General features: G+C 46.8%; 1 protein-coding gene across 7 annotated transcripts in view; it reads left to right on the top strand.

Annotated features, from left to right (window-relative positions):
- GSDME (gasdermin E) overlaps positions 1-23,035 on the top strand; it is a 58,860-nt gene that overhangs the window by 21,440 nt on the left and 14,385 nt on the right. For 6 of the 7 annotated variants that reach the window (XM_010375931.2, XM_030932426.1, XM_010375928.2 and 3 more), the window contains 2 exons: positions 16,793-16,964; positions 18,620-18,740. In XM_010375931.2, coding sequence (XP_010374233.1) covers positions 16,793-16,964; positions 18,620-18,740 — 293 coding nt within the window. Of the gene's footprint in view, positions 1-16,792; positions 16,965-18,619; positions 18,741-18,870; positions 19,382-23,035 lie in introns of those variants that run through there. The other variant, XM_030932427.1, reaches the window with a different exon arrangement.

The raw sequence follows: 23,035 nt of genomic DNA on the forward strand, positions 1-23,035 counted from the left end.
TCTTCTGATCCATGAACATGGAATATCTTTCCATTTTTTTTGTGTGTGTGTGTCCTCTTCAATTTCTTTCATCAGTGTTTTATAGTTTTCATTGTAGAGATTTTTCACTTCTTTGGTTAAGTTAATTTGTAGATATTTACTTTTATTTGTAGCTATTGTAAATGGGATTACTTCCTTGATTTCTTTTTCAGATTGTTCTCTGTTGTCATATAGACATGCTACTGATTTTTGTATGTTGATTTTACATTCTACAACTTGAGTTAATTTGTTTATTGGTTCTAATAGTTTTTTTGGTGGAGTCTTTAAGTTTTTCCAAATATAAGATCATGTTTTCTGCAAACAAGGATCATTTGACTTCTTCCTTTCCAATTTTAATGCCTTTATTCTTTCTCTTGTCTGATTGCCATAGGACTTCCAGTACTATGGTGAATAACAGTGGTGAAAGTGGGCATCCTTATTGTGTTCCAGATCCTAGAGGAAAGGCTTTCAGTTTTTCCCCATTCAGTATGATACTAGCTGGTGGGTCTATCATATATGGCTTTTATTGTGGAGCTATGTTCCTTCTATGTGCAGTTTTTTATCTTGAAGGGATGTTGAATTTTATCAGATGCTTTTTCAGCATCAGTTGAAATAATCAAATGGTTTTTAGCCTTCATTTTGTTGATATAATGTGTCACATTGATTGATTTGCATATGTTGAACCATCCTTGCATCTCTGGGATAAATCTCACTTGGTCACAATTAATTGATCTTTTTAATGTATTGTTGAATTCATTTTGTTAGTATTTTGTTGAGGATTTTTGCATCACTGTTCATCAGGGATACTGGCCTATAGTTTTCTTTTTTTTTGATGTGTCTTTGTCTGGTTTTGGTACCAGGGTAATACTGGCCTTGTAGAATGAGTTTGAAAGTATTCCCTCCTCCTCTGTTTTTTGGAATAGTTTGAGTAGGATTGGTATTCATTCTTTTTTAAATGTTTGCTAACATTCAGCACTGAAGCCATCAGGGTTTTCTTGGCTTTTCTTTTCTGGGAGACTTTATTTTGGCTTTGATCCTATTACTTGTTATTGGTTTGATCAGGTTTTGGATTTCTTCATGGTACAATCTTGGTAGGTTTTGTGTCTAGGAATTTATTCATTTCTTCTAGGTTTTCCAATTTATTGGTGTATAGTTATTCATAGTAGCCTCTAATGATCCTTTGGATTTCTGTAGTATTAATGTAATATCCTTTTCTCATGTTTGATTTTATTTATTTGGGTCTTCTCTTTTTTTCTGAGTCTGGCTAAAGGTTTGTCAACTTCATTTATCTTTTTTCAAAAACAAACTTTTGTTTCATTAATCTCTTGTATTGTTTTCCTCATTTTAATTTATTTTTGTTCTAATCGTTATTATTTCTTTTCTTCCACTAACTTTGGGTTTGGTTTGATCTTGATTTTCTAGTTCTTTAAGATGCATTGTTAGACTGTTTATTTGAAATTTTTCTACTTTTTTGATATATGTACAGCTATAAACTTACTACTGCTTTTGATGTACTCCATAGGTTTTGCTGTTGTGTTTCTGTTATCATTTGTTTCAATAAATTTTTCAGTTTCTTTCTTAGCGTCTTCATTGACTCACTGGTCATTCAGGAGCATGTTGTTTAATTTCCATGTATTTGCATAGTTTCAAAAATTTCCCTTGTTATTGCTATGTAATTTTTTTATTTCACTGTGGTCAGAGAAGATACTTGATATTATTTCAATGTTTTGGATGTTTGGAAACCTCTTTTGTGGCCTAACATATGGTCTATCCTTGCGAATGATCCATGTGCTGAGGAAAAGAATGTGTATTCTTCAGTTGTTGGATGAAATGTTCTGTATATATCTATTAGACCCGTTTGGTCTGTAGTGCAGATTAAGTCTGATGTTGATTTTCTGTCTGGATGACCTGTCAAATGCTGAAAGTTAGGTGTTGATGTCTCCAGGTATTACTGCATTGGGGGCCTATCTCTCTCTTTAGCGTTAATGATATTTACTTTATGTATCTGGGTGCTCCAGTGTTGGGTACATAAATATTTACAATTGTTATATCCTTTTGCTGAATTGACCCCTTTATCATTATATAGTAACCTTCTTTGTCTCTTACAGTTTTTGTCTTGAAGTCTATTTTGTCTGATATAAATATAGTTACTCCTACATTTTTTTGGCTGCAATTTGCATGGACTATCTTTTTCCATCCCTTTATTTTCAGTCTATATGTGTCTTTATAGGTGAAGGGTGTTTCTTATAGGCAACAGATCATTGGGTCTTGTTTTTTTTGTTTTTAATCCATTTAGCCAGTGTATGTCTTTTGATTGGAGAGTTTAGTTATATTCAATTACTATTGATAAATAAGGATTTACTCTTGCCATTTTATTTTTTGTTTTGTGGTCTTCTTTCTTTGCTTCCTGTCTTCCTTTTAGTGAAGGTGATTTTCTCTGGTGGTATGATTTAATTTCTTGCTTTCTATTTTTTGTGTATCTGTTGTAAGTTTCATGTTTGAGGTTGCCATGAGGCTTGCAAATACTATCCCATTATTGTAACCCATTATTGTAAGCTGATAACAACTTAACACTGCTAGCATAAACAAATAAGCAAAAAGAAAACAAATACAAACTCCACACCTTAACTTTGTCCCCCTGCTTAACTTTTTCCTTTTTTTTCTATTTATATCTTATAGTACAGTCTATGTCTTGAAAAGTTTTTGTAGTTTTGATTGATTGATTGATTTTTAAGATAGAGTTTTGCTCTTGTCACCCAGGCTGGTGTGCAGTGGTGCGATCTCAGCTCACTGCAACCTCCACCTCCTGGGTTCAAGTGATTCTCCTTGCCTCAGCCTCCTGAGTAATTGGGATTACAGGTGCGCACCACCATGCCTGGCTAATTTTTTGTATTTTTAGTAGAGACCGGGCGGCAGGGGTTCGCCATGTTGGGCAGGCTGGTCTTGAATTCCTGACCTCAAGTGATTCACCTGCCTCGGCCTTCCAAAGTGTTGGGATTATGAGTATGAGCCACTGCGCCCAGCCCTATAGTTATTATTTTTAATTAGTTCATCTTTTTGTCTTTCTGCTTAAGATTTGAGTAGTTTACATACCACAGTGACAGTGTTATAATAGTCTGTGTTTTTTCTGTGTACTTAACTATTACAAGTACAATTTGGACTTTCAGATGATTTCTTATTGCTCATTACTGTCCTTTCTGTTAAAGTACTCTCTTTAGCATTTCTTGTAGGACAGATCTGGTGTTGATGAAGTCCTTCAACTTTTTTTGTGTCTGAGAAAGTCTGTGTTTCTCTTTCATGTTTGAAGGATATTTTTGCTGAATATCCTATTCTAGTGTAAATGATTTTTTCCTTCAGCACTTTAAATATGTCATGCCACTCTCCTGGCCTTTAAGACTTCTGCTGAAAAGTCTGCTGCCAAACACATTGGAGCTCCATTGTATGCAGTTAGTTTCTTGCTGCTTTTAGGATCCTTTCTTTCTCCTTGATTTTTGGGAATTTGCTTATTAAATGCCTTGAGATAGTCTTCTTTGAGTTAAATCTGCTGGGTGTTCTATCACCTTCTGGTACTTAGGTATTGGATATCTTGCTCTAGGTTTGGGAAAGTATCTGCTATTATCCCTTTGAATAAACTTTCTACCCCTATTTTTCCTCTCCTTCCTCTTTAAGGCCAATAACTCTTAGATTTGCTCTTGATCTTGCAGGTGTATTTCATTCTTTTTTTCTTTTGTCTCCTCTGATGTATTTTCAAAAATCCCGGCTTCAAGCTCACTAATTATTTCTGCTGCTTAATTCTGCTGTTAAGAGACCCTGATGTGTTCTTCAGGATGTCAATTGTGTTTTTCAACTCTGCACTTTCTGTTTGAATCTTTTAAATTATTGCAATCTCTGTTAAATTTATCTGATAGAATGCCAAATTCCTGTCTGTGCTATCTTGAATTTCTTTGAGTTTGCTCAAAACAGTTATTTTGAATTTTCTGTCTGAAAGGTCACATATTTCTGTCTCTCCAGGATTGGTCTCTGTTGCCCAATTTAGTTTGTTTGGTGAAGTCCTGTTTTCCTGGATGGTCTTGATGCTTGTGTATGTTTGTCAGTATCTGGGCTTTGAAGATTTAAGTATTTATTGCAGTTTTTGAAATCTGGGCTTGTTTGTACCCATCCTTCTTAGGAAGACTTTCCAGGTATTCAAAGGTACTTGGGTGTTGTCATCCAAGTTTTTTGTCACTGCAGCTGTATCTGCATTAGAGGACACCCAAAGCCCAGTAACTCTGTGGTTCTTATAGACTTGTAGAGGTACCACCTTGGTGGTCTTGTATAAGATACGGAAGAATTCTGTGGATCACAGGCAGAGACTCTTGTTCTCTTCCCTTACTTTCTCCAAAACAAACTGAGTTGCTCTCTATGCTGAGCTGTCTGGAGCTGGGGTAGAGGTGACACCAGCAACTGTGTGGCCACCACCACTGGGACTTCTCTGGTCAGAACTGAAGCCACCACAGCTCCGGGTCTTGCCCAAGGCCTGTTGTAACCGCTACCTGGCTACTGCCTATGTTTGTTCAAGGCCCTAGGGCTGTATAATCAGCAGGTGGGGAAGCCAGCCAGGCTTGTGTCCTTCCCCTCAGACACAAGGTGAGTTCCCTGGGGCCCCGGGTGGGTCAAGAGATGCTGTCCAGGAATCAGGGCCTGGAGTTGGAAACCTTAGAAATCTATGTAGTGCTCTATTCTACTGTGGCTGAACTGGCACTCAAACCACAGGACAAAGTCCCTTCACTCTTCCCTCTCCTTTTCCCAGGCAAAGGATTCCCACCTGTGTCCACCAGCACCACAGGCCCACAAGAAGCACTGCCAGGCTACTGCCCATATTCACTTAAGGCCAGGGGCTCTTCAGTCAGCTTGTGGTGAATGCTGGCAGGTTTGAGACTCACCCTTCAGGGCAGTGGGGTCCCTTGTGGGCCTGGGTAGGTCCAGAAATGCCATCCAATTCTCCTGGAATTGGAGACTTGAAGGGCCTGCTTGGTGCTCTGCCCCACTGTGCTTAGCTGGTACCTAAGCTGCAAGACAAAGTCCTCTTTACTCTTCTCTCTGCTTTTCTCAAGCAGAAGGAATCTCTCCTCATAGCCAGCACAGCTGTGAAAGTGCCGAGTCACACCTGACCACAGCTGGGTGAGCATGTCTCAGTCTCACCCAAGGCTCATGGCATGTATTGCTTGGTTACCGCTGCTGATCATGTAGGGCCCAGGGCTCTTTAGTCAGAAGAACAAGAATCCTGTCACAACTGCATCCTTCCCTTAAGGCAGCAGGTTACTTTCTGGCCCAGGGTGTGTCTAGAAATGTCTGGCAGCTAGGGCCTGCAGTGGGGGCCTCACAACTCTGCCTGTTGCCCTATCCTGCTGTGGGCGAGCTGGTATTCTGGTTACAGTACAAAGTCCTTTTTCCTCTTCCTTCTCCTCTCAAGCAGAAGGAAGGGATCTCTTTTGGAGCTGCATGCTGTGCTGCTTGGAGTTGGGGGAGGGTTGGAGCCAGCACTCCCTTTGCCACCCTGGCTGGTGTCTCAGTAGGTCGTGTACCCACCCCCAAATCCACTGGCTCTGAGCCCAGCAAAGCTCTAGGACTTGCCTAGGAGCTGCAGTCCTCGTGGCCTAGACTGCCTTTCTAGTTTATTTAGAACAGCAAAACACTTTAGCCCATGGTGGCGAGGCTTGCCAAAACTCAGTTCTGACCACTGGGATGGGTGATTCTCCTCTGGCTAGGGCTGGTCTAGCCACTAGCTGGTCTCAGCCACTGGGCGCTGGCTGAGTTCTGCCCAGTGTTGGCAGCACTGAGTTCCAATGCAAAATCCCACAGTTGCTGTGCCCTCCCTCCCACAGCACACAGCTTTTCCCTCTGTGCCACATGGCTGCTGCCCAGAGATAGGGGAGGGGTGGTGTTGGCAATTCAAGACTGCCTTTCCTACCCTCTTCAGTGCCTCTTTCAGCAAAATGAGGTTCAAACCAGGTACTGTGATTGCTCACCTGATTTTTGGTTCTAATGAAGGTGCTTTTTTGTATAGATAGTTGTTTATGTTGGTGTTCCTGCGGGGAGGACAATCACGGGAGGCTTCCATTATCTCAGGACCATGCTGTGCTCCAGGTCCTTTAACTTTTATTTAGGAGTTTTTCAAGCAGAAAGATTTGAGGAGTCATGTCTTTCTTGGAAAAAAAGGAAATTTGAACTGGGCTTCCTTCCTACCTGATCAATTTGCCGATGGCTAGCAGAGGGTTTGAAAATTATCCCATTTGTCTTTGTGCTTTACTCAGCACTGGAATCATTATTTTTAGTAAACCATTTGTGCCTAACAATGAAGACTTCTGTCCACATGTACTTGGAGAACATGAGTTTCCTGATTCTGGTCCTGTCATTGATTCTCTTTTTGCTGTGTTTCTCCTTCCAGGGCAGGTGTAAGTGGTCCCAATAAACCAGGGCATCCCAAGGTCTGGGGTGGGAAGGGCTGGCAGTGCCTCTTTATGCTGGTCTCCTGGTATTGGCAAGTGGAGGCATTTTTAGGCCAAGTTCAGGGTGGTAAATTCAGGCTCATTTTAAAAATCAAAACAATTTGTGGTAGAAATGAAGGGTTTAAGGAATAACATAATAAATGCTACTATGCCACCACCTAACCAGCTTACCCAAAGATCTTTTTCTTTAAACCAAGACACAGGGGCACCTTTTCCTACCTTCACAACCCAGTATTTCTTTGATTAGCAAAATGGGATTGGTGTTACCGTGAGAACTCAGTGAGAGAATATAAACAGGGCATGTATAGTAGTGCCTGGCATGTGGCAAGTTCTCACTAATTGTGGCTATTAGTGTTACCACTCTATACCAATAAGTACAGAGCCTGGCTAGCAAACCTGGCAAGCGCCAGAGCTCCCAGGGAGGGAAGGTGTGATGCAGCTTGCTGAGAGCCAGACAGGGAGCCGCGGAGCTGCAGGAGGGAGATGAAGTCCTTGGAGTTTCTGACATGCAGCATGATGTTCTGCCTGAGCTCTTGTTTCCCTCTCCCATGGAGGAGGTAGGCACCTGTGCAGTCACCATTCTGAACTCCACCGTGGAGCGACTGACCCCTTCAGTGAAAGTTGGCGGGGCTCTGGTTCTTGCATATAGCAGCAACCTGTGTTCCCCAAAATAAGTGCTGATCCAGACGTGTAGCTGGTCTAAGGAGAAGTCTGCAAAGCACACAGGCTGTTCTTTGTACATATTTTGTTTGTGGCAGGAGATGTTGATTTGATTCTTAAGTAAAGACGTATGGAGCCCTTAAGCAATGTCAGTAAGACCTTCATGGGCCTTGTCCTGGTCCCCATATTCTCTATGGAAAGCAAAGCTGTCAAACTCAAGGCCCCACCAAATCCACTCTTTTTTAAAGATGTCTTTCCTGAAACCCTCAGGCCACACTCATCTCTGTGCTATCTGAAATTCTGCCAATTTATTATTTTTTTTCTAAATTATTTTGTCTCCTGGTCTTGGTTTTAGTGAGTCCCTGGAAGCTTGTCTGACTTCTGTTGCTTCCTTTCACAGTGTAAAGGTGGCTTCCTGTAGAGAAGGGTGTGCTGGGGATCCTTCAATACTTGTCCTTGGGAGTGGTTTTAGTCTTTTTACAGAAATTGCCTTGTCCAATGAGCTTTATTTTTTATTGTTTTATTTTTTAATTTTTTTGAGACAGAGTCTCGCTCTGCTGTTGCCCAGGCTGGAGTGCAGTGATGCGATCTCAGCTCGCTACCACCTCTGCTTCCTGGGTTCAAGCAATTCTTCTGCCTCAGCCTCCCAAATAGCTGGGACTACAAGTGTGCGCCACCATGCCCAGCTAATTTTTGCATTTTTAGTAAAGATGGGGTTTCACCATATTGGCCAGGCTGGTCTTGAACTCCTGACCTTGTGATCTGCCCATCTTGGCCTCCCAAAGGGCTGGGATTACAGGTGTGAGCCACTGTACCTGGCCGAGCTTTATTTTTTATTTTTTATTATTATTATTATTATTTTTTGAGATAGTCTCGCTCTGCCACCCAGGCTGGAGTGCAGTGGCGCAATCTCAGCTCACTGCAAGCTCTGCCTCTTGGGTTCACGCCATCCTCCTGCCTCAGCCTCCCGAGTAGCTGGGACTACAGGCGCCCGCCACCACGCCTGGCTAATTTTTTGTATTTTTTTAGTAGAGATGGGGTTTCACCATGTTAGCCAGGATGGTCTCGATCTCCTGACCTTGTGATCTGCCTGCCTCATCCTCCCAAAGTGCTGGGATTACAGGCGTAGAGCTTTATTTTTAAAGGCAACTTCAGATCTTTTTGGAACTAGATAGGATTTAAGTCCTAAGAAGAGTCATTCAAGTACTATTTTCTTCTAAGACTGATAGGCATTATTGTATTTCTTCAAATCCAAGATGTCATCCATTGAAAGAGGCACCATTATTCTATGTACCATTGAGAAAGAACACTGCCAATTAATTAAACTGTGCCACCTATCAATTTTAAAACATCCTGATTTCAGAGATGTGAAAATGTAAAGAAAAAAACATATGTCTCAGAACTGATGAGCTGCAGTGTGTACAGTCAGGATGGCTGGGATGAGTCAGGAGTTAGAATTCAGGTGAGCAGATATTTGTTCCCCTTGGGCTGTTCATGCAGTGTCTGACACAGAGACTCAACTCATCACTGCACTTCTCATCTCCCTAAACCCTCCAACGAGCTGGTGGGTGAGGCATGAGTCCGGTTGGTTTAGCCAGGAATCTGAATATCAGACATGGCTCCTTCTTCGCCTTCTCTCCCACACCTTGTCTCTTACCAGTTGATTCTACCTCTTCAATATCAGCCTCGCCTGTTCCCATTCCCCTAGTCTTATTATGACAGTTTCTCTGGGAAATGGTGCAGACCTCCACCTACCATCTCTTACCTGCTCTCATCTCTCACCTGCTCTCATCTCTCCCCTTGCAGTTGATTCTTCACAGGGCAGCCAGTTGGATCCCCTCACTGCCCAGCCATGCCTTCTGTGTTCTCCCCTGTCCTAGGAGGATGCCCACAGGCTCTTCTGTGCAACAAAGCCATGCTTTCAATCTGTAGCCTCATCTCTCACTAGCTGCCCTCACATCCCCCAGGTCAGTCACTGATCTTATTTCAGTTCCTGGGATTAATACTGCAGACTCCTTCTACCTCCAATCTTTGTCTGATGTTCACTCCTCCTGTCTGCACAGACGCACAAAGGGTGCACACAGACTCACTCCTTCTGCGTCACCCAGTCCATTCCTCAGGTTAGACCCCACTTCCTTCAGGAGCCACATCACCCCTGGTGGGATACGAACCACGCTGTAGGGTCAAGTGTGTCGGAAGTGCCTGCGTCTGTGTCTGTTTCCCTCCTGGAATGCGCCTGCGTCCTTTGTCATGGGGTCTGGCGCGGTGCCTTCGGCACACTGAGCCCAGTTTGCTTGAAAGGATAATTGGTTTATCTTTATTCTACAACTGAGGAGCCTGAATGTGGAAATTAATTAGTTTGCCTGGATTTAGGATTTCAAACCAGGTTCACAAAACACATGATTTTTCCGATCCAACTTCTATGCACAGAGCTTGGAAACAGACACATGTTCCAAGGGCTTTGGCGTGAAGTCACTTCTCAGCATCAGCTGTGTTTCTTTGTCATCTTCCAGGCTTGTTGCATCTCATCCACTGGTTGCAGTTAATTAATTACTCGTCTAAAGGGCTGAACATCTACAGGTGCTCATTTTTCTCTTTTTCTTTCCACGGATCGTCGTATGTGAGTAAGCTAAAGTGTTAGAGACTATAATGTGGATAGAGGCGGAGCAGCCACAGTCTGTGGGTGACCTGGCCACTTTGGCAACAATGGGCAGTGAGCATTCTGCCCCAATTTTGATTTTCCCAGCATTTTACAACCCTGAAGTCATCATCATTACAGCCAAGTGACAGAGAGAGGGAAAGAGCAGGGCTTATCTCACTGTGTTGGAAGTGGAGGCCCAGGGCACAGGAGTTGAAGTTTCAAGAGATTTCCTGCCCCCGGCTGTGGGCTGAGCATCTCTGATGTGTGGGAAGTTTCTGTTATGAAACGTGGTTGAAATGGGGACTGCAGGTAGGTGCTGGGGAGCCAGTGGGCGGCTGCGTTGGTTTCCAAGAGGATCCACTTCCTGACTCTGGGAGGCTCACATGGGATCGAGCAGAAAGACTGCCAGTTCTTTAACAATCAAGCATGCATTAAGTGCCTTCTGTATGCAGGGTCCAGGAAGGTTCAGGAGGGAGAGGCAGATGGGGGCAGAGCTTCGGGGGTGGACAGGCCTGAGCTGCATTCTCACCCAGCCCCTTGGCTTCTGAGTTCTTCGTGCTGCTTGTTGCTTTGTGAAATAAGGATGACGGTCACTTCATATACCAGTTAGGGTGTCTGGTTGCAAAGAACATTTGTTATTATCTCACATAAGAAAATACCTCAAAGAGGGTGCATCCTGGTTGACTGGTTAACGGCAGAAGGTCAGTTCAGTGGCTCCGTGGACCCCTGTGGTAGCCACCATCTGTTGCTTGTCCTGGCAGCCCAAGTTCTCTTGGTCCCTAAATGGCAGCCACATTGCAGAGAAAAGGTCTAGAGGCAGAAAAGTGGCCTCTTCTTTGTGTCCCTTTTTAAGAGGGAGAAAAACTTGAGAACCCCGAACAGACTTTCCCCAGGTCTTATTGGCCAGAATTACCCCCTATTCCTGATGAGAAAAATGGAGTGACCAAGAATGGCCGAGAGACAAATCAAGACTCATTGGCAGGGCTGGGTGCATCCCGTCTCTTCCTCCCCTGTTACAGGCCCCCTAGCTCCCGAACAGTGCTGGGGACGGCAGCTAGTGGCACCTCCACTCGTAGTGAGGGAGAGTTTTGCAGCCTTCCCGGGACGGGATACTGGGGACAGTGCCTGCAGAAGCAGCATAGATGTGGTTTGAGTGCTGCTCTCCTGCCTTGTTGTCAAAAAGCTTACAGACTTTAAGAGGGCGAATGGAGCCTCCCTTGGAGGGGAAATCGGCCGATGAAGGAGGCAATGGCGTGTGTGTTCCAGGATTTTAGGAGGCAGTTACTGAAATAAAACTTTTTGGCACCTCTGTAGAGTGGAGGAAGTTGGTTATCAAGAGAGAAGTAGACTTTCCCACTTAATGAATGTCACAAAGGCAAAGCCAAGGAGTTTACAGGCAATGTCTGTGGACCTTATTTTCCCACTCTACAGCTGGTCTGTGAACACACGTGTGATCCTTTGTAAACTGTAGTTTTAGTCAATAAAACCCTTGGGAGAAAATCTGGAATTTCTAAAGCCTTTATCATCAATACATATCTCCGTTTCTGTGGGTTGCTTAATATTCCTGCAGCAGCAGGCTGGCCACCATCTTTTGACTCTCTGTCATGTCCCCATCTCTGTTTCTGGGGAGATGTTGAAACCAGCTCTGGCAGTACTGCACCATTTCCTCAGTCTGCATTTGTACCTTTCGCTTTTTGTTGTTTTTTAGAAGAGTGCAGTGGAAAAAGCACTGGTCTCAGAGTGAGAAGATGCAGTTCCTGATTTTGGCACTGCCACTAACAGGCCTTGTGGTTCAGGTGGGCCTGTCGCCTCTCTGAGGCGCATTCTTCACTAAGGAGCAGAGACACTGGGTTAGAGCCAGGTGATCAGGGCCATCCCCCTTCCCACGTCCAAGAAGACACTGCCACTTAATCACAGCTTTCTTCTTCCTTACTGTCTTCCAGCCCACACTCAGCCTTCAAATCCTTTTCCTACAGCCAGGCAGTAATAGCTGATGGATTAATCGAGGTGAAAATAGAGATGAAACTGATTTTCTGCCCAGAGCTAGATAATCCCCTTGGGTCCCTCCTAGTTTTATAATTTCTCCACAGCAGACTCAACAAAAGCTCCTGGTCCGTCATGATGTCCCCTAGGGTTTGGAGAGCCTTGCCAGGCTCCCCAGGGTTTCCATTGGAAACTCTTCCTGGAGGCCATTGTTATTATCAAGAGCCTTTGTGTAAGAGGACCCTGCTAGTGGTGGCTGCCTTGGCCTGTACCCTGAGAAGCTTGCATCTGGCCTGGTGCCTGGAGCATAGCAGGACTCGGGTATTTGTGGAGGTGAATGAAGGAGAGTTGAAGTGTGGGGTCTGCATGACAAAGCTTGCCCTCCTCTGTCTCTGCAGGAGGCATCCTGGAGACCTCCTTTATGCTTTGGTAAAGAAACCTGCTTCCCTCCTTTTGGATAGTGTCAGACTTTTAAAAGTCATCTCTGGGTTTCTCCTCTGTGAGTTTGCATTTTGGCTCTTGAAAGCCTTAGAAGCAGAGAAAATAGAAATTAAAGCTTCAGGCTGGGAGAGGAGGCGGCTTCATTAGGGCTGGGCCTGAGAAGCTGATGGATGCTGGAAGACCTGGAGCCTCCCTTCCTGCTGGGCTGCTCTGGTCCCCAGCAACCACACTGGGCTCTGGGCCACGCTTCCCTCCCTCCATCACTGCCTGCTGCCTCCCAGCAGCTCCTGCCTGGTCTCCTTTTCCAGCCATCTCCCTTCCTGTATCATGTAGTTGCTGTCTTGAATGTTCCCACATCTTGTATCCAACTCCTGTCCTGTGTCCATGGAGCCATGCTCGTAATTGCTTTGAGGGTCCACTTCCTGGCTGAGGGCTCCCTTATAAAGCATCCTGAAAATTCTGACCATTTCTTTGACCACCCTGGAAAGGGATCTTGACTTGCCTTCCCTGCCAGTCGTGGAAAGAAAAACACATTTATGGAGCACCTGCCATCGGCTGGGTAGAGCGTGGGTCATTTAATGCAGGAACTCCCTGAATGTCACCCTCATAGCAAATTCTCAAGTTTACAGATGTGGAAACTAAGCTTCAGGACTGGAGCAGCAGCTCCGCTAGGAGGAGACTGTGTTAGTCTGTTTGCATTATTATAAGGAAATACCTGAGACTGGGTGATTTATACAGAGGAGAGGTTTAATTGGCTCATGGCTCTGCAGGCTGTACAGGAAGCATAGTGCCAGCATCTGCTCTTGGTGAGGCCTCCAGAAGATTCCAGTCATGGAAAAAGGTGAAAGAGGAGCAAACATGGCACATGGCAAGAGCAGGAGCAAGAAAGAGTGAGGGGGAAGGTACCACACTCTTAACCAGTGTGAACTCACAGTGAAAACTCACTCATTACTGTACGGCGGGCACCAAGCCTTTCATGAGGGATCCAACCCCGTGACCCAGACACCTCCCACCAGGGTCCACCTCTAGCACCAGGGATCACGTTTCAATATGAAACTTAGAGGGGACAAACATTACATTGGAGATAGAGCAGGGAACCGACTCTGGGCCAACTCCAGGTGTTTGTGTTATAACGACCTGCCAGGTGTGGGCAGAAGGGCAGCCTCACAGTAGAACTGGGCAGGGGGGTTCAGCAAGCCCCTGAGTGAGGAGCGGGCGCTCTTCTTGACTGAGTGTGCACCCCCTTCCCCTGCCTCCAGACTTGTTCCTTTGGGGCTGACCCTTTCTGTTGAGTATATATGCCCTGCCTCGGTGGCCTCCTGTTCTTGCTTTCGTATTCCCGCCCCGCCCCCCACCCGGAAGAGCGAGGAGGCTGCCCTTAGACAGATGTGTGAAGCGGACGAAGAACATCTGCTTGTTCATTTTCTCCTGGAAGAGCTTCTGCTCCATTTTCCCTGTTTTTGGGCATTGGCTCCTGGCCGGACTCGGGGAGAGGGTCTCATTTCAATCCTGCTCAGGTTTATGTGATAAATCATTCATTTATCTCCCAACTGGGTGGACAGCACAGGGCTAGGCACCAATAAAAAGAGCAAGGTACTTTGTTCTTCAGCAGTTTACAGTCTGTCCAGAAGGTCTTTTTTTAAAATACAGTTTTTTTTTTTTTTTGTACTGGGCAATCTATTCACATGGTTTAAATGTCAAAAGGCCAAAAGAGAAAAGGTGAAAAGCCCCGCCTAGCCATCTCGTTCCCCACCCGAGAGGCGACCACTGCTAATAGTTTTATGTGTCTCTAAAGCCATTCTGTCTGTGTTGCTCAGTGGCTCTCACAGGGCCCGAGAGGAAAGAAATCAGGACAAATCGGGGAAGAACTGTCAAAGGGCACAGGGCGGCAGCCATGAGGAGAGTGAGATGGGCTTGGGGAGGACAGGCAGGCATGGATATTCTGATAAAGATTCCCAGAGGACTTGGGTATAACTTGCTTTTCCAGCCTCCATCTACTGGTCTGGTTAGATAGGCAAGATATTTACATGTAGAAATGAACAGAGCAATACAAGAGTTAATAGAGATGAAGATTCAATTCCTAGTACAGCCCAAAGGTGCCCTCACCCAGAGGAGGGAGCCAGCAGCTGTGGGTGCTGTGGTCATGTGGGCTGCTGTAAAAGACCTGGGCTTCCCAGCTGTGTGACTTTGGTTACTGCCATCAACCTCTCTGAGGCTTTTTTTTTTTTTTTTTTAACTCTTCTGAAACCCTCAATTGAGAGTTTTAAATGTTTTTGTTTCATGAACTCCATTAGCAGTTGAAGAAACCCAGGTTATACAGTAAACAAATTGTATTGAAATTTGGCTGGTTTCTGCACTAGGTGGGCACAGGAGAGCCCTGTTGCATGGTGATTTCTGTTCTGAGGAGGGCCAGGTGACCCTGAACTGTTCTGGGTCTGCACCTGAGAACACTGGCCCCAGGGAACACCGGCTCCTCCCCTAGGCTGCTTGGGGCCTGGTGGAGTTGACTCAGGGAGGAGATGGAGAAGAATTCCCTCCGGAGATTGCTTTTTCAGAGAGTCAAATGAACATTTTTCCCTGATATGTAGCTTCTCCTCTATCCCCATGAGGCCTCTCCTAACTAAAGATGATTAAATTTGTCCAGCATTTGGTTTCCAAAAGGTGGCAGCACTGTCCTGGGAAACAGAATCCCAGTGACTTGGGTGGAAGTGTTTGCTGCTAGGTGGATGATGCCTGGGTTCTCGCAGCCCTGCCTTGGTAGCCCAGGGAAGGATTCCCAGCGGCCTGCATGAGCTGTGGCTGTGTGACACTTAAATTTCTGGTCACCCGAATCCTAGCCTTGGAGACAGTCTCCGTCCCTGGGCGAGCTTCTGTTCCTGCGCTGCAGTGGGTCCACCCCACAGAGGCCTTTTGAAGGCAGCGACTCAGCAAGCGTCTCAGGACTGCTCTGTCATCGGATATAGCAGGCAGTTGCCCGCCCACCTGCGTAGATGGCTGCCCCTCTCTTTTGGTGTTTGAGGTGGGGGTTCTGGAGGGAGGTGGGCATTTTAAGCAGTGGAGTCTTAAGTGGTCTAGGCTGAGCTTTTTCTTTTCAAACAATTTCACATTGGCTAGGAGCAGTGTCAGGTGTTCAGTGGATTCTGTGTAGGGCAGGTAGGAGGGCTGCGATTTCCAGTCCAGCAGAGTCACATCCGACTCCTAAAGGTGGCAGTTGTGGGGTCGTTACCAGGTGGTGATGCGTCTGACATGTGTCTAGCTGGGAGGAGCCCATACCTTAGCTGTGAGTGAGGGCATAGACAGACGTTCAAGAATCTGCTAGAAGATAGAATTTTGAGCAGTAGAAGGAAGAGACCACTGGAAAGGGAACAGTATGTTCTGGCTGGTGGTTACAATGGCTTTTACCTTTAAAGTCTTTGCCTATGGGACCAAGGCATGCAATCCCTTAGGAAGATCGCATCTGCTATGCACCATTTTTTGATCCAAGCTGTGGATCCTCCATTTCCCCCATCTTCCATGTCTTCTTTCACACGTGGATGCACAAATACATACGTACACATTCATTCAAGCAAATAGAGGGGAAAACCCCCCAAGTTTTATTTACTCATTTATTCCAAAAATATTTCCTGAGCTCTTCCTAGGCACTAGGCACTGATCCTGGCCCTGAGATATGCAGTCAATAGGATGGCACACTCGCCACCTCCATAGGGTTTATATTCTCCATGGAGGAGACAAGGCCATGAGCAGATAAAGGAATGAGCTAGAAAAATATCCGATGGAAATGTAGTCTCCAGAGAAGTGATCTTAGGATGTCACCATTCCTCCCATCATAATCCTGTATTCCCTGGGCCACGGCTGTGATGTCTGACATCCCTCAGCTCTGATTAAATAACAAAGTGGAGTTCCCAGGGTCTAAGGCACATGGATTCAGTTTCCTTCCTGGTTAGTTTTCTTTTCTTTTCTTTTTTTTTTCTTTTTTTTTTTTTTTTTGAGATGGAATCTTGCTCTGTTGCCCTGGCTGGAGTGCAATGGCATGATCTCAGTTCATTGTAACCTCCGCCTCCCAGGTTCAAGTGATTCTTGTGCCTCAGCCTCCTGAGTAGCTGGGACTACAGGTGTGCGCCACCACGCCTGGCTAATTTTTGTATTTTTGGTAGAGACAGGGTTTCACCATGTTGGCCAAGCTGGTCTCGAACTCCTGATCTCAAGTAATCTGCCTGACTCAGCCTCCCAAAGTGCTGGGATTACAGGTGTGAGCCACCACACCTGGCCCTGGTTGGTTTTCTTTTCTTCTCTTTGACAACCGGTGCTGCTGTTTGACTGAAAGCCCCCTTCCCTCTAGCATCTAGCTTGGGCCCCCACAGGCCCGGCAGCTCTGAGGTGGCCTCAAGAGAGTTTGGTTTCTGCCTTTCCAGGTGACCTGTCCCCTCTTTCATCACCAGGAAATCAACAAAGCCTCGCTGTCACCTGCTCACTCCTCGGCTGCCTGCTGTGCAAGAGGAAATTCACATGACCCAGTGTCCCCTGAGGCACTAGGCCACTCACAGCCATTTTTCTTTTTCAGAACAATAAATCTGAGAAACCCTGTGCTCCAGCAGGTGCTGGAGGGAAGGAATGAGGTCCTGTGTGTTTTGACACAGAAGATCACGACAATGCAGAAGTGTGTGATCTCCGAGCACACGCAGGTCGAGGAGAAGTGTGGCGGCATCGTGGGCATCCAGACCAAGACGGTGCAGGTGCGTGCGGCTGGACTGCCCTGTGGTCATGGCTGGGCAGTCATGGAGACTTTGGTCGGGGGCCTCTTTGGGTGGTGTCTTCATTAGTCAGGACTCTTTCTATAGCAAGTTAACAGAAACCCAACTCACATTGGCTTAAACAAGCAAGAGTGTATTGGCTCGTGTCGCTGAAACACTTGGGGAAATTGGCTCCAGTCACTGCTGGATCCAGGCCTTGAGGATATAGGGAGCCACCTTCCCTGGGTCGATCCCCTCTCGGATGGGCTGTCCCTACGGTGCTGGCAGCTCCAGGCTTGCTCCTGATTTACTGCAACTCTAGGGGTGAGGGGGCCTAGGACCCCGTCTCACCAGACCACCCCGGGATGTGTTCATTCCTGAATCAGGGCAGGGCCGCAGGCATTCGAATGGGTCAGGCGGGCCGGTGTCAGATGCTCTCCCTGTGGGAGGCAGATGTTTCCGCCAAGAAAAATGGACACACAGACACTGACCAGGCCAAATGCAAGAGAATCCCTAGAGCCTCTCAGAGCCGGGGCTCTCACAGTGATTACTTGGAATTAGCTGCTGCAAATCCTTTGTGGGTTGAGTTAGGGCAGGTAAGATCTAGCTATCTCTACATAGATTCTTCTGGATTAAGTTATTGACAGTCTTACCAAGCTGATCCATGAGCCAGTACTAAATTTCAATGGACTAGGTGGCTGTCAACGCCAGACTCTTTCTCCTCCAGCTTGCCATGGTGGCTGATATTTTCTTAGAGATTTACGTCTTGGGATGACTTTTGGCTTTTTCTAAGGAACCCTGAAAGTTGTATTTGGAAGGAGCTGGAGGTAGAGGTCTGGGGCCAGCACTCTTGCTGGGGTGGGGCTGGATAGCAGCAGCGAGGGAGGTGCCGATGGGAGATGGCTCAGACCGGCTGCCACAGTCACTTCCTGCCAGTGTTTTGGAGCCTTTGAGTCAGGAGGCTGGCTGCTATTTCTCGACCCAAAGCAACACACTCTGACCAGGATCAAGTTGCTAAGAAAAGTTCTCTCATTGCCAGTGTTTGGCCAACAAATAGATTCTCATCTTCCCCTCACCAGGACATCGTGGGAAGGGGTCCTGTTTATGAGAGCGTTTAAAGGCAGGAGCTTTGGTGCCTGACTTCTTGGCATTTCCTGCCTCTCCTCCCTCCGGCCTCTCCCCACCTCCCTCTCTGTTCCTGGTTTTATCAGTACTATGTACCATCTACAGGGGTCTTGAATGATATGCATAGGGCAGGGGGCCCTCTCAGCTAGGTTCTCCCAGTCCAACTTTGCTACTGTTTAAGGTTTTCATTAGGATTTCAGTTGTTTCCATAACCTGTGATGGAGGGAATTGGGAGGTGATCTTATGTATCATATGATCTTTGCACAGCACTGTAGACCTAACTTCACTGTATCCCACACTCTGGAATCTCGCTTTGATGCCACCAGGTTGGCCATTTACTTGGGAATATGTGTAGTGATGCCAACAAAGATTGAATCCGCCATCCCCCACGCTGGCTGGCGCCTCTGTTCCACTCGGTCTGTGGACATTGCTCAGCATCTGTTATGTGCAAGACATGAGGCTGGCTGCAGTGGGGAACAGAGCAGCAGGGAGAGCCCAAGTGCACAGGTGGGAGTGTGCGCTTTTGCCCACAGGTGTCAGCGACGGAGGATGGAAATGTCACCAAGGACTCCAGCGTGGTGCTGGAGATCCCAGCTGCCACCACCATTGCCTACGGTGTCATTGAGTTATACGTGAAACTGGACGGCCAGTTCGGTGAGTGCCACCTCCTATGGTGCTGAGGGATCCCCAGCAGAGGGACTCAGCTGCTTTGCAGAGGACTCGACTGCTTTGGAGACTGTGGGAAGAGAGGTAAAGAGGTCTGAAGAGGGGAGACTGTCCCATGACATGGTCCCTGGACATGTGGGCTGTACTGGGGGAGGGGTGTGGTGAGGGATGCCTGGAGCAATGCCACCCTCTCCCCCAGCATTGGTGTGGGGTGAGGTTCCACCAGCATGGTAGAGGGCTGGGCTGTGCCCTCTGGGCATCAACCTGGGCTCTGCGTCAGACACATTGGGCATCAACCCTGGTGCCATGATGTCCTATGAGGTCTCAGGCAAGTTGCTGAATCTTGCTGAGTCTTAGCTTCCCTGTCCCTGGAAGGTGAAGGGCATTTCTTCACAGGGCTGTGTGAAGATTTCATGAGATGAGGCCTATGAAGCACCTGGCACAGTGGCCATTTATTAACTCCTCCACCTTTGCTATTAATAGCATTATCACCATTATTGTTATCCCACCTCCTTTCCCCAAGTACGAAGCCAGACATGCTGAAGTTGACTTTTCTCTGCTGATGACGAGTGTGTTCAAAGCGTGGAGAGCCTGCCGTTGTCAGGGAAGAAATTCCAAGCTTTGGTTCAGTGAGTGTCTGCTCATTTTAGGTGCTCACAGCCCCTTCTCTCCTCATGTTCCCAATGAGAAGAGGTTGTGTTCACTCATGAAGGCAGTGTGGCCGCTCCTTAGGGACATAAGTGGGTAAATGTAATAGAATAAATCGTGAAGTTTTTTAGGTATGACAATGGTATTATAGTTATATTTATAAAAATGAGTCATCCTATCTTTGAGAGATGTACACTGAAACATTCACGAATGAAATGGTAATATGTCTATAGTTTGCTTCAAAAATAATATGAGTGGAGCATAAAGGGTGTGAGCGTGGGCAGCTGCTGAGGGAAGGAGGCGTGGCTGAGAGGGGACAGTGGCTGAAGCTGGCCGATGGGCACATGCTGGTTCACGCTCCTCCTCTCTATTCCTGTGCAGTTTGACATTTTCTGTAACAGCAGTTTTTAAAAGTGCCGTGATAGACCATGCACATGCCTGCTGCTGCCTCCCGCTCCTCCCCCATTTGTGGAAGTTGGGGGCAGTCTCCCGTGAGACAGCTCCTGCCCTCACTAAGCCCACGAGTCACGATGCCATTCAGCGACCACTAGAGGGACTCGAACAGAACGCTCAGTGTCCTTGTGTGCTGCTGTCCACAAGCTGAAGGGTGTTTGAGGATCCCTAGGGGGAACAGGCGAGGCGCAGAAGGAGTGCATGGAGCCTCCCTCTCTCATTCTGCAAACGAAGCAGCCTGCATTTTAGGGTGGTGAAATGATTTATCTGAGGTGACAGAAAGAGAAAGTGTCAGTTTGAAGCAATTGGTCAAAGAGGTCGGTCAGGGACCAAGAAATGCTGAGAATACCTTCCTTGAGGCCCATAGTTCCAAATTTGTGTCCCCTGGGGCATTTTCCTTATTATTGTCATTTTACTCTTTCTCTTTGAAAAGACTTGTCTTCCAAAAAAATTGCATCATGAAGATGATCAAATTGTTCTTCTAGTCTCTGTTATCTGTATGTGGTAAGGAGGGTCACCACCTGCACTTTTGGGGTTCTAGCCCCCCTACGTCTGCCTTGGTGGTCCTGTTCAGTCTTACTGATGGCCAGTGGTGAATGTGTCACTTCCCCGTAGCTTACTGAGGTATGATTGACACACAAAAACTATGTATGTTTAAGATGCCCAAGCGATGATTCAATAGACATAGACATTGTGACGGGATTACTACTGAGTCAAGCTAATGAACACATCCATCACCCAGCATAGTTACCCTTTGCATGTGTGTGGTGAGGACACTTACTGTCCACCCTCTCAGCAAGTCTCAAGTAAACACTGCAGTACTATTGGCTACAATCACCATGCTAGATCCCCAGAACTTACCAGCTTACAACTGGAGGTTTGCATGCTTTGACAACATCTTCCCATTTCTCCCAGAGCCCAGTGCCTGGCAACCACCATTCTATCCCCTGCTTCTGTGGGTTCAGCTTTTTTCACTTCCATGTACAAGAAAGACCATGTAGTATGCATCTTTCTGTGCCTGGGTGATTTCACTTAGCATACTGTCCTCCGGGTTCATCCAGGTTGGCACAAATGACAGGCTTTCCTTCTTTTTCGTGGCCAAAAAGTATTCCATTGTGTCAATACATCCTTTTCTTTATCTGTTCGTCCATTAACAGGCAGTTACGTTATTTCTGTATCTTGGCTGTAGTGAAGGATGTGTCACTTCTGTAAGGCCTTCTGAAATCTTGGCACACACCCGAGGATGCCCATGAATGCTCTGCGGACCCTTCGGTGGCGGGGACTCAGACCTGGGCTGCCACTCTAGGTGGTGGTCCCCATGCGAGCTTCCTCCTGTTTGTCCCAAGAGGTGACCAGACCCTGCCCTGACACAGCTCTGTCGGGGTGGCCTTTCTTTCTCAGATGGGGTTTGAAAGACACACAGCCTTGTCTGGCAGGGCTCTCCTGTTTGCATTTCAATTTCAGGCTTTTATCTTTTCCAGCTTCCGTTGTCTTTGAAAATAAACTCCTCTTTGTGCTGCTGAGAAGAGGTACCCTGGGGATATCTTGGCCTTCCCTTGGCTCGTTCCCTGCTCTGGCCTAGGAGGCAGCTCCGTGGCTCCTTCCTAGGACAGCTTGGTGGTCAGGCCATCGTTCTGGGTGACTCACTGCCTGATTTTAAACCAGTTCTGCTATTTCTTTTCTTTTTTTGCCCGTCTATTTTCTGTTGCTTTTGCTACAGAATGTTCTGATACAGCTTCATAGACATAAACCTGCAGTGCTTGGAAGAGCCCTTGAGAAGACATGCCTGCCCTCTCTCCCTACCTTCCTGGTGGGATTGCATTTGACAGGGATCCTGGTCGTCTTTTGAAAACTCGAAGGGAGGCAGACTCCATCTGCATCCTGGCCAGGTGCTTCAGCCTTGTCAGCTGCAATGAGACCCCTTCCTTCACCCACATCTCCCCTCTCAGGAGACACTTAGGCCCAATCAGAAACACCCTTTCATCCTCTTGACCTTCCGCCTTGCACTTTTATACATCTTGGCATTTGCTGGTGTCCTTCAGCACCAACTTCCAGTTGAATGCCTTGTGGGCACGAACCTATGTTTCCCACGCTGCATCTGAATCTGTGCACATCTCCCCACTGGCCCTAATACCATCTCCCTGCTTCCCCACCTCGCTTTCCTTAAAGACAGGGCCTTGCTCTGTGACCTAGGCTAGAGTGCAGTGGCGGGATAATAGCTCACTGCAACCTCGAACTCTGGGCTCAAGCAGTCCTCCCACCTTGGCCTCCCAAGCAGCTGGGACTACAGGGGCTCTGCCACAGACTCGTAACTGGCTACTCTGATTCTTTCCTGTCTGTTTCATCCTAGCAGTGTAGCTAATGGGATTGTTTTAAAATTGATCACTTCACTCACCTGCTCAGAGACCCTTCTATGGCTCTCTGTCCTAAGAATGCAGTCTGTACCATGTCACACCTTATGGGCCAGCCCAGCATGGGTCTCATGCCTTCCCTCTGGTCACAGCGCCACTTGCCCCGTGATCTCAGTGATCTCACTGAGGTCTGGGGCATGCCACGCCCTCTCCCACCCCCAGGCCTGCTGTGCCTCTCTCTGGGCATGCTCTCTGCCTCTTTTGCTCCTGCCCAACCATCAGATGGCTTTTCTGGTTCTCCTTCTCTGTGATGGGGTTCAGGACATGCAACCCTAAGATATTTTAAAGTGAAGGAATTTGAAAAGATGACAGAAGCAGGAAGGTCACTGTGACCTTCCCCTCACCCTTCTCCCTGTAGCAGGCCATGAAACCTCAGAAGGATTTTCCAACCTTCCCCTGACACAGGTTACAGACCCTCAGCAGAGAGGTGCCTTCCCTCTGCCTGGAGGAAAGCAGCAGCCGTGTCTCCAGACACAGGACACAGAGAGGTGAAGAGAAAGGCCTTGCTGAGTTCCCAGATGAATGGCCTTTCCATCATATGCTCTGCCCTGCCACATTTCTCCACCACTGTCCCTCAAACCTAGCATAAAATTACTCAGATTTAACTATTTCTTCACATGTTCATTTTCTTATGAAGGCTTCCATGTCATGTAAAACTGCTATTCAGTAAACTTGCATGCTTTTCTCGATTTTTTTTTTGAGACAGAGTTGCACTCTTGTTGCCTAGGCTGGAGTACAATGGCACGATCTTGGCTCACTGCAACCTCCGCC

The sequence above is a fragment of the Rhinopithecus roxellana genome, chromosome 6, assembly GCF_007565055.1.
Source record: "Rhinopithecus roxellana isolate Shanxi Qingling chromosome 6, ASM756505v1, whole genome shotgun sequence".
Taxonomy (NCBI): Eukaryota; Metazoa; Chordata; class Mammalia; order Primates; family Cercopithecidae; genus Rhinopithecus; species Rhinopithecus roxellana.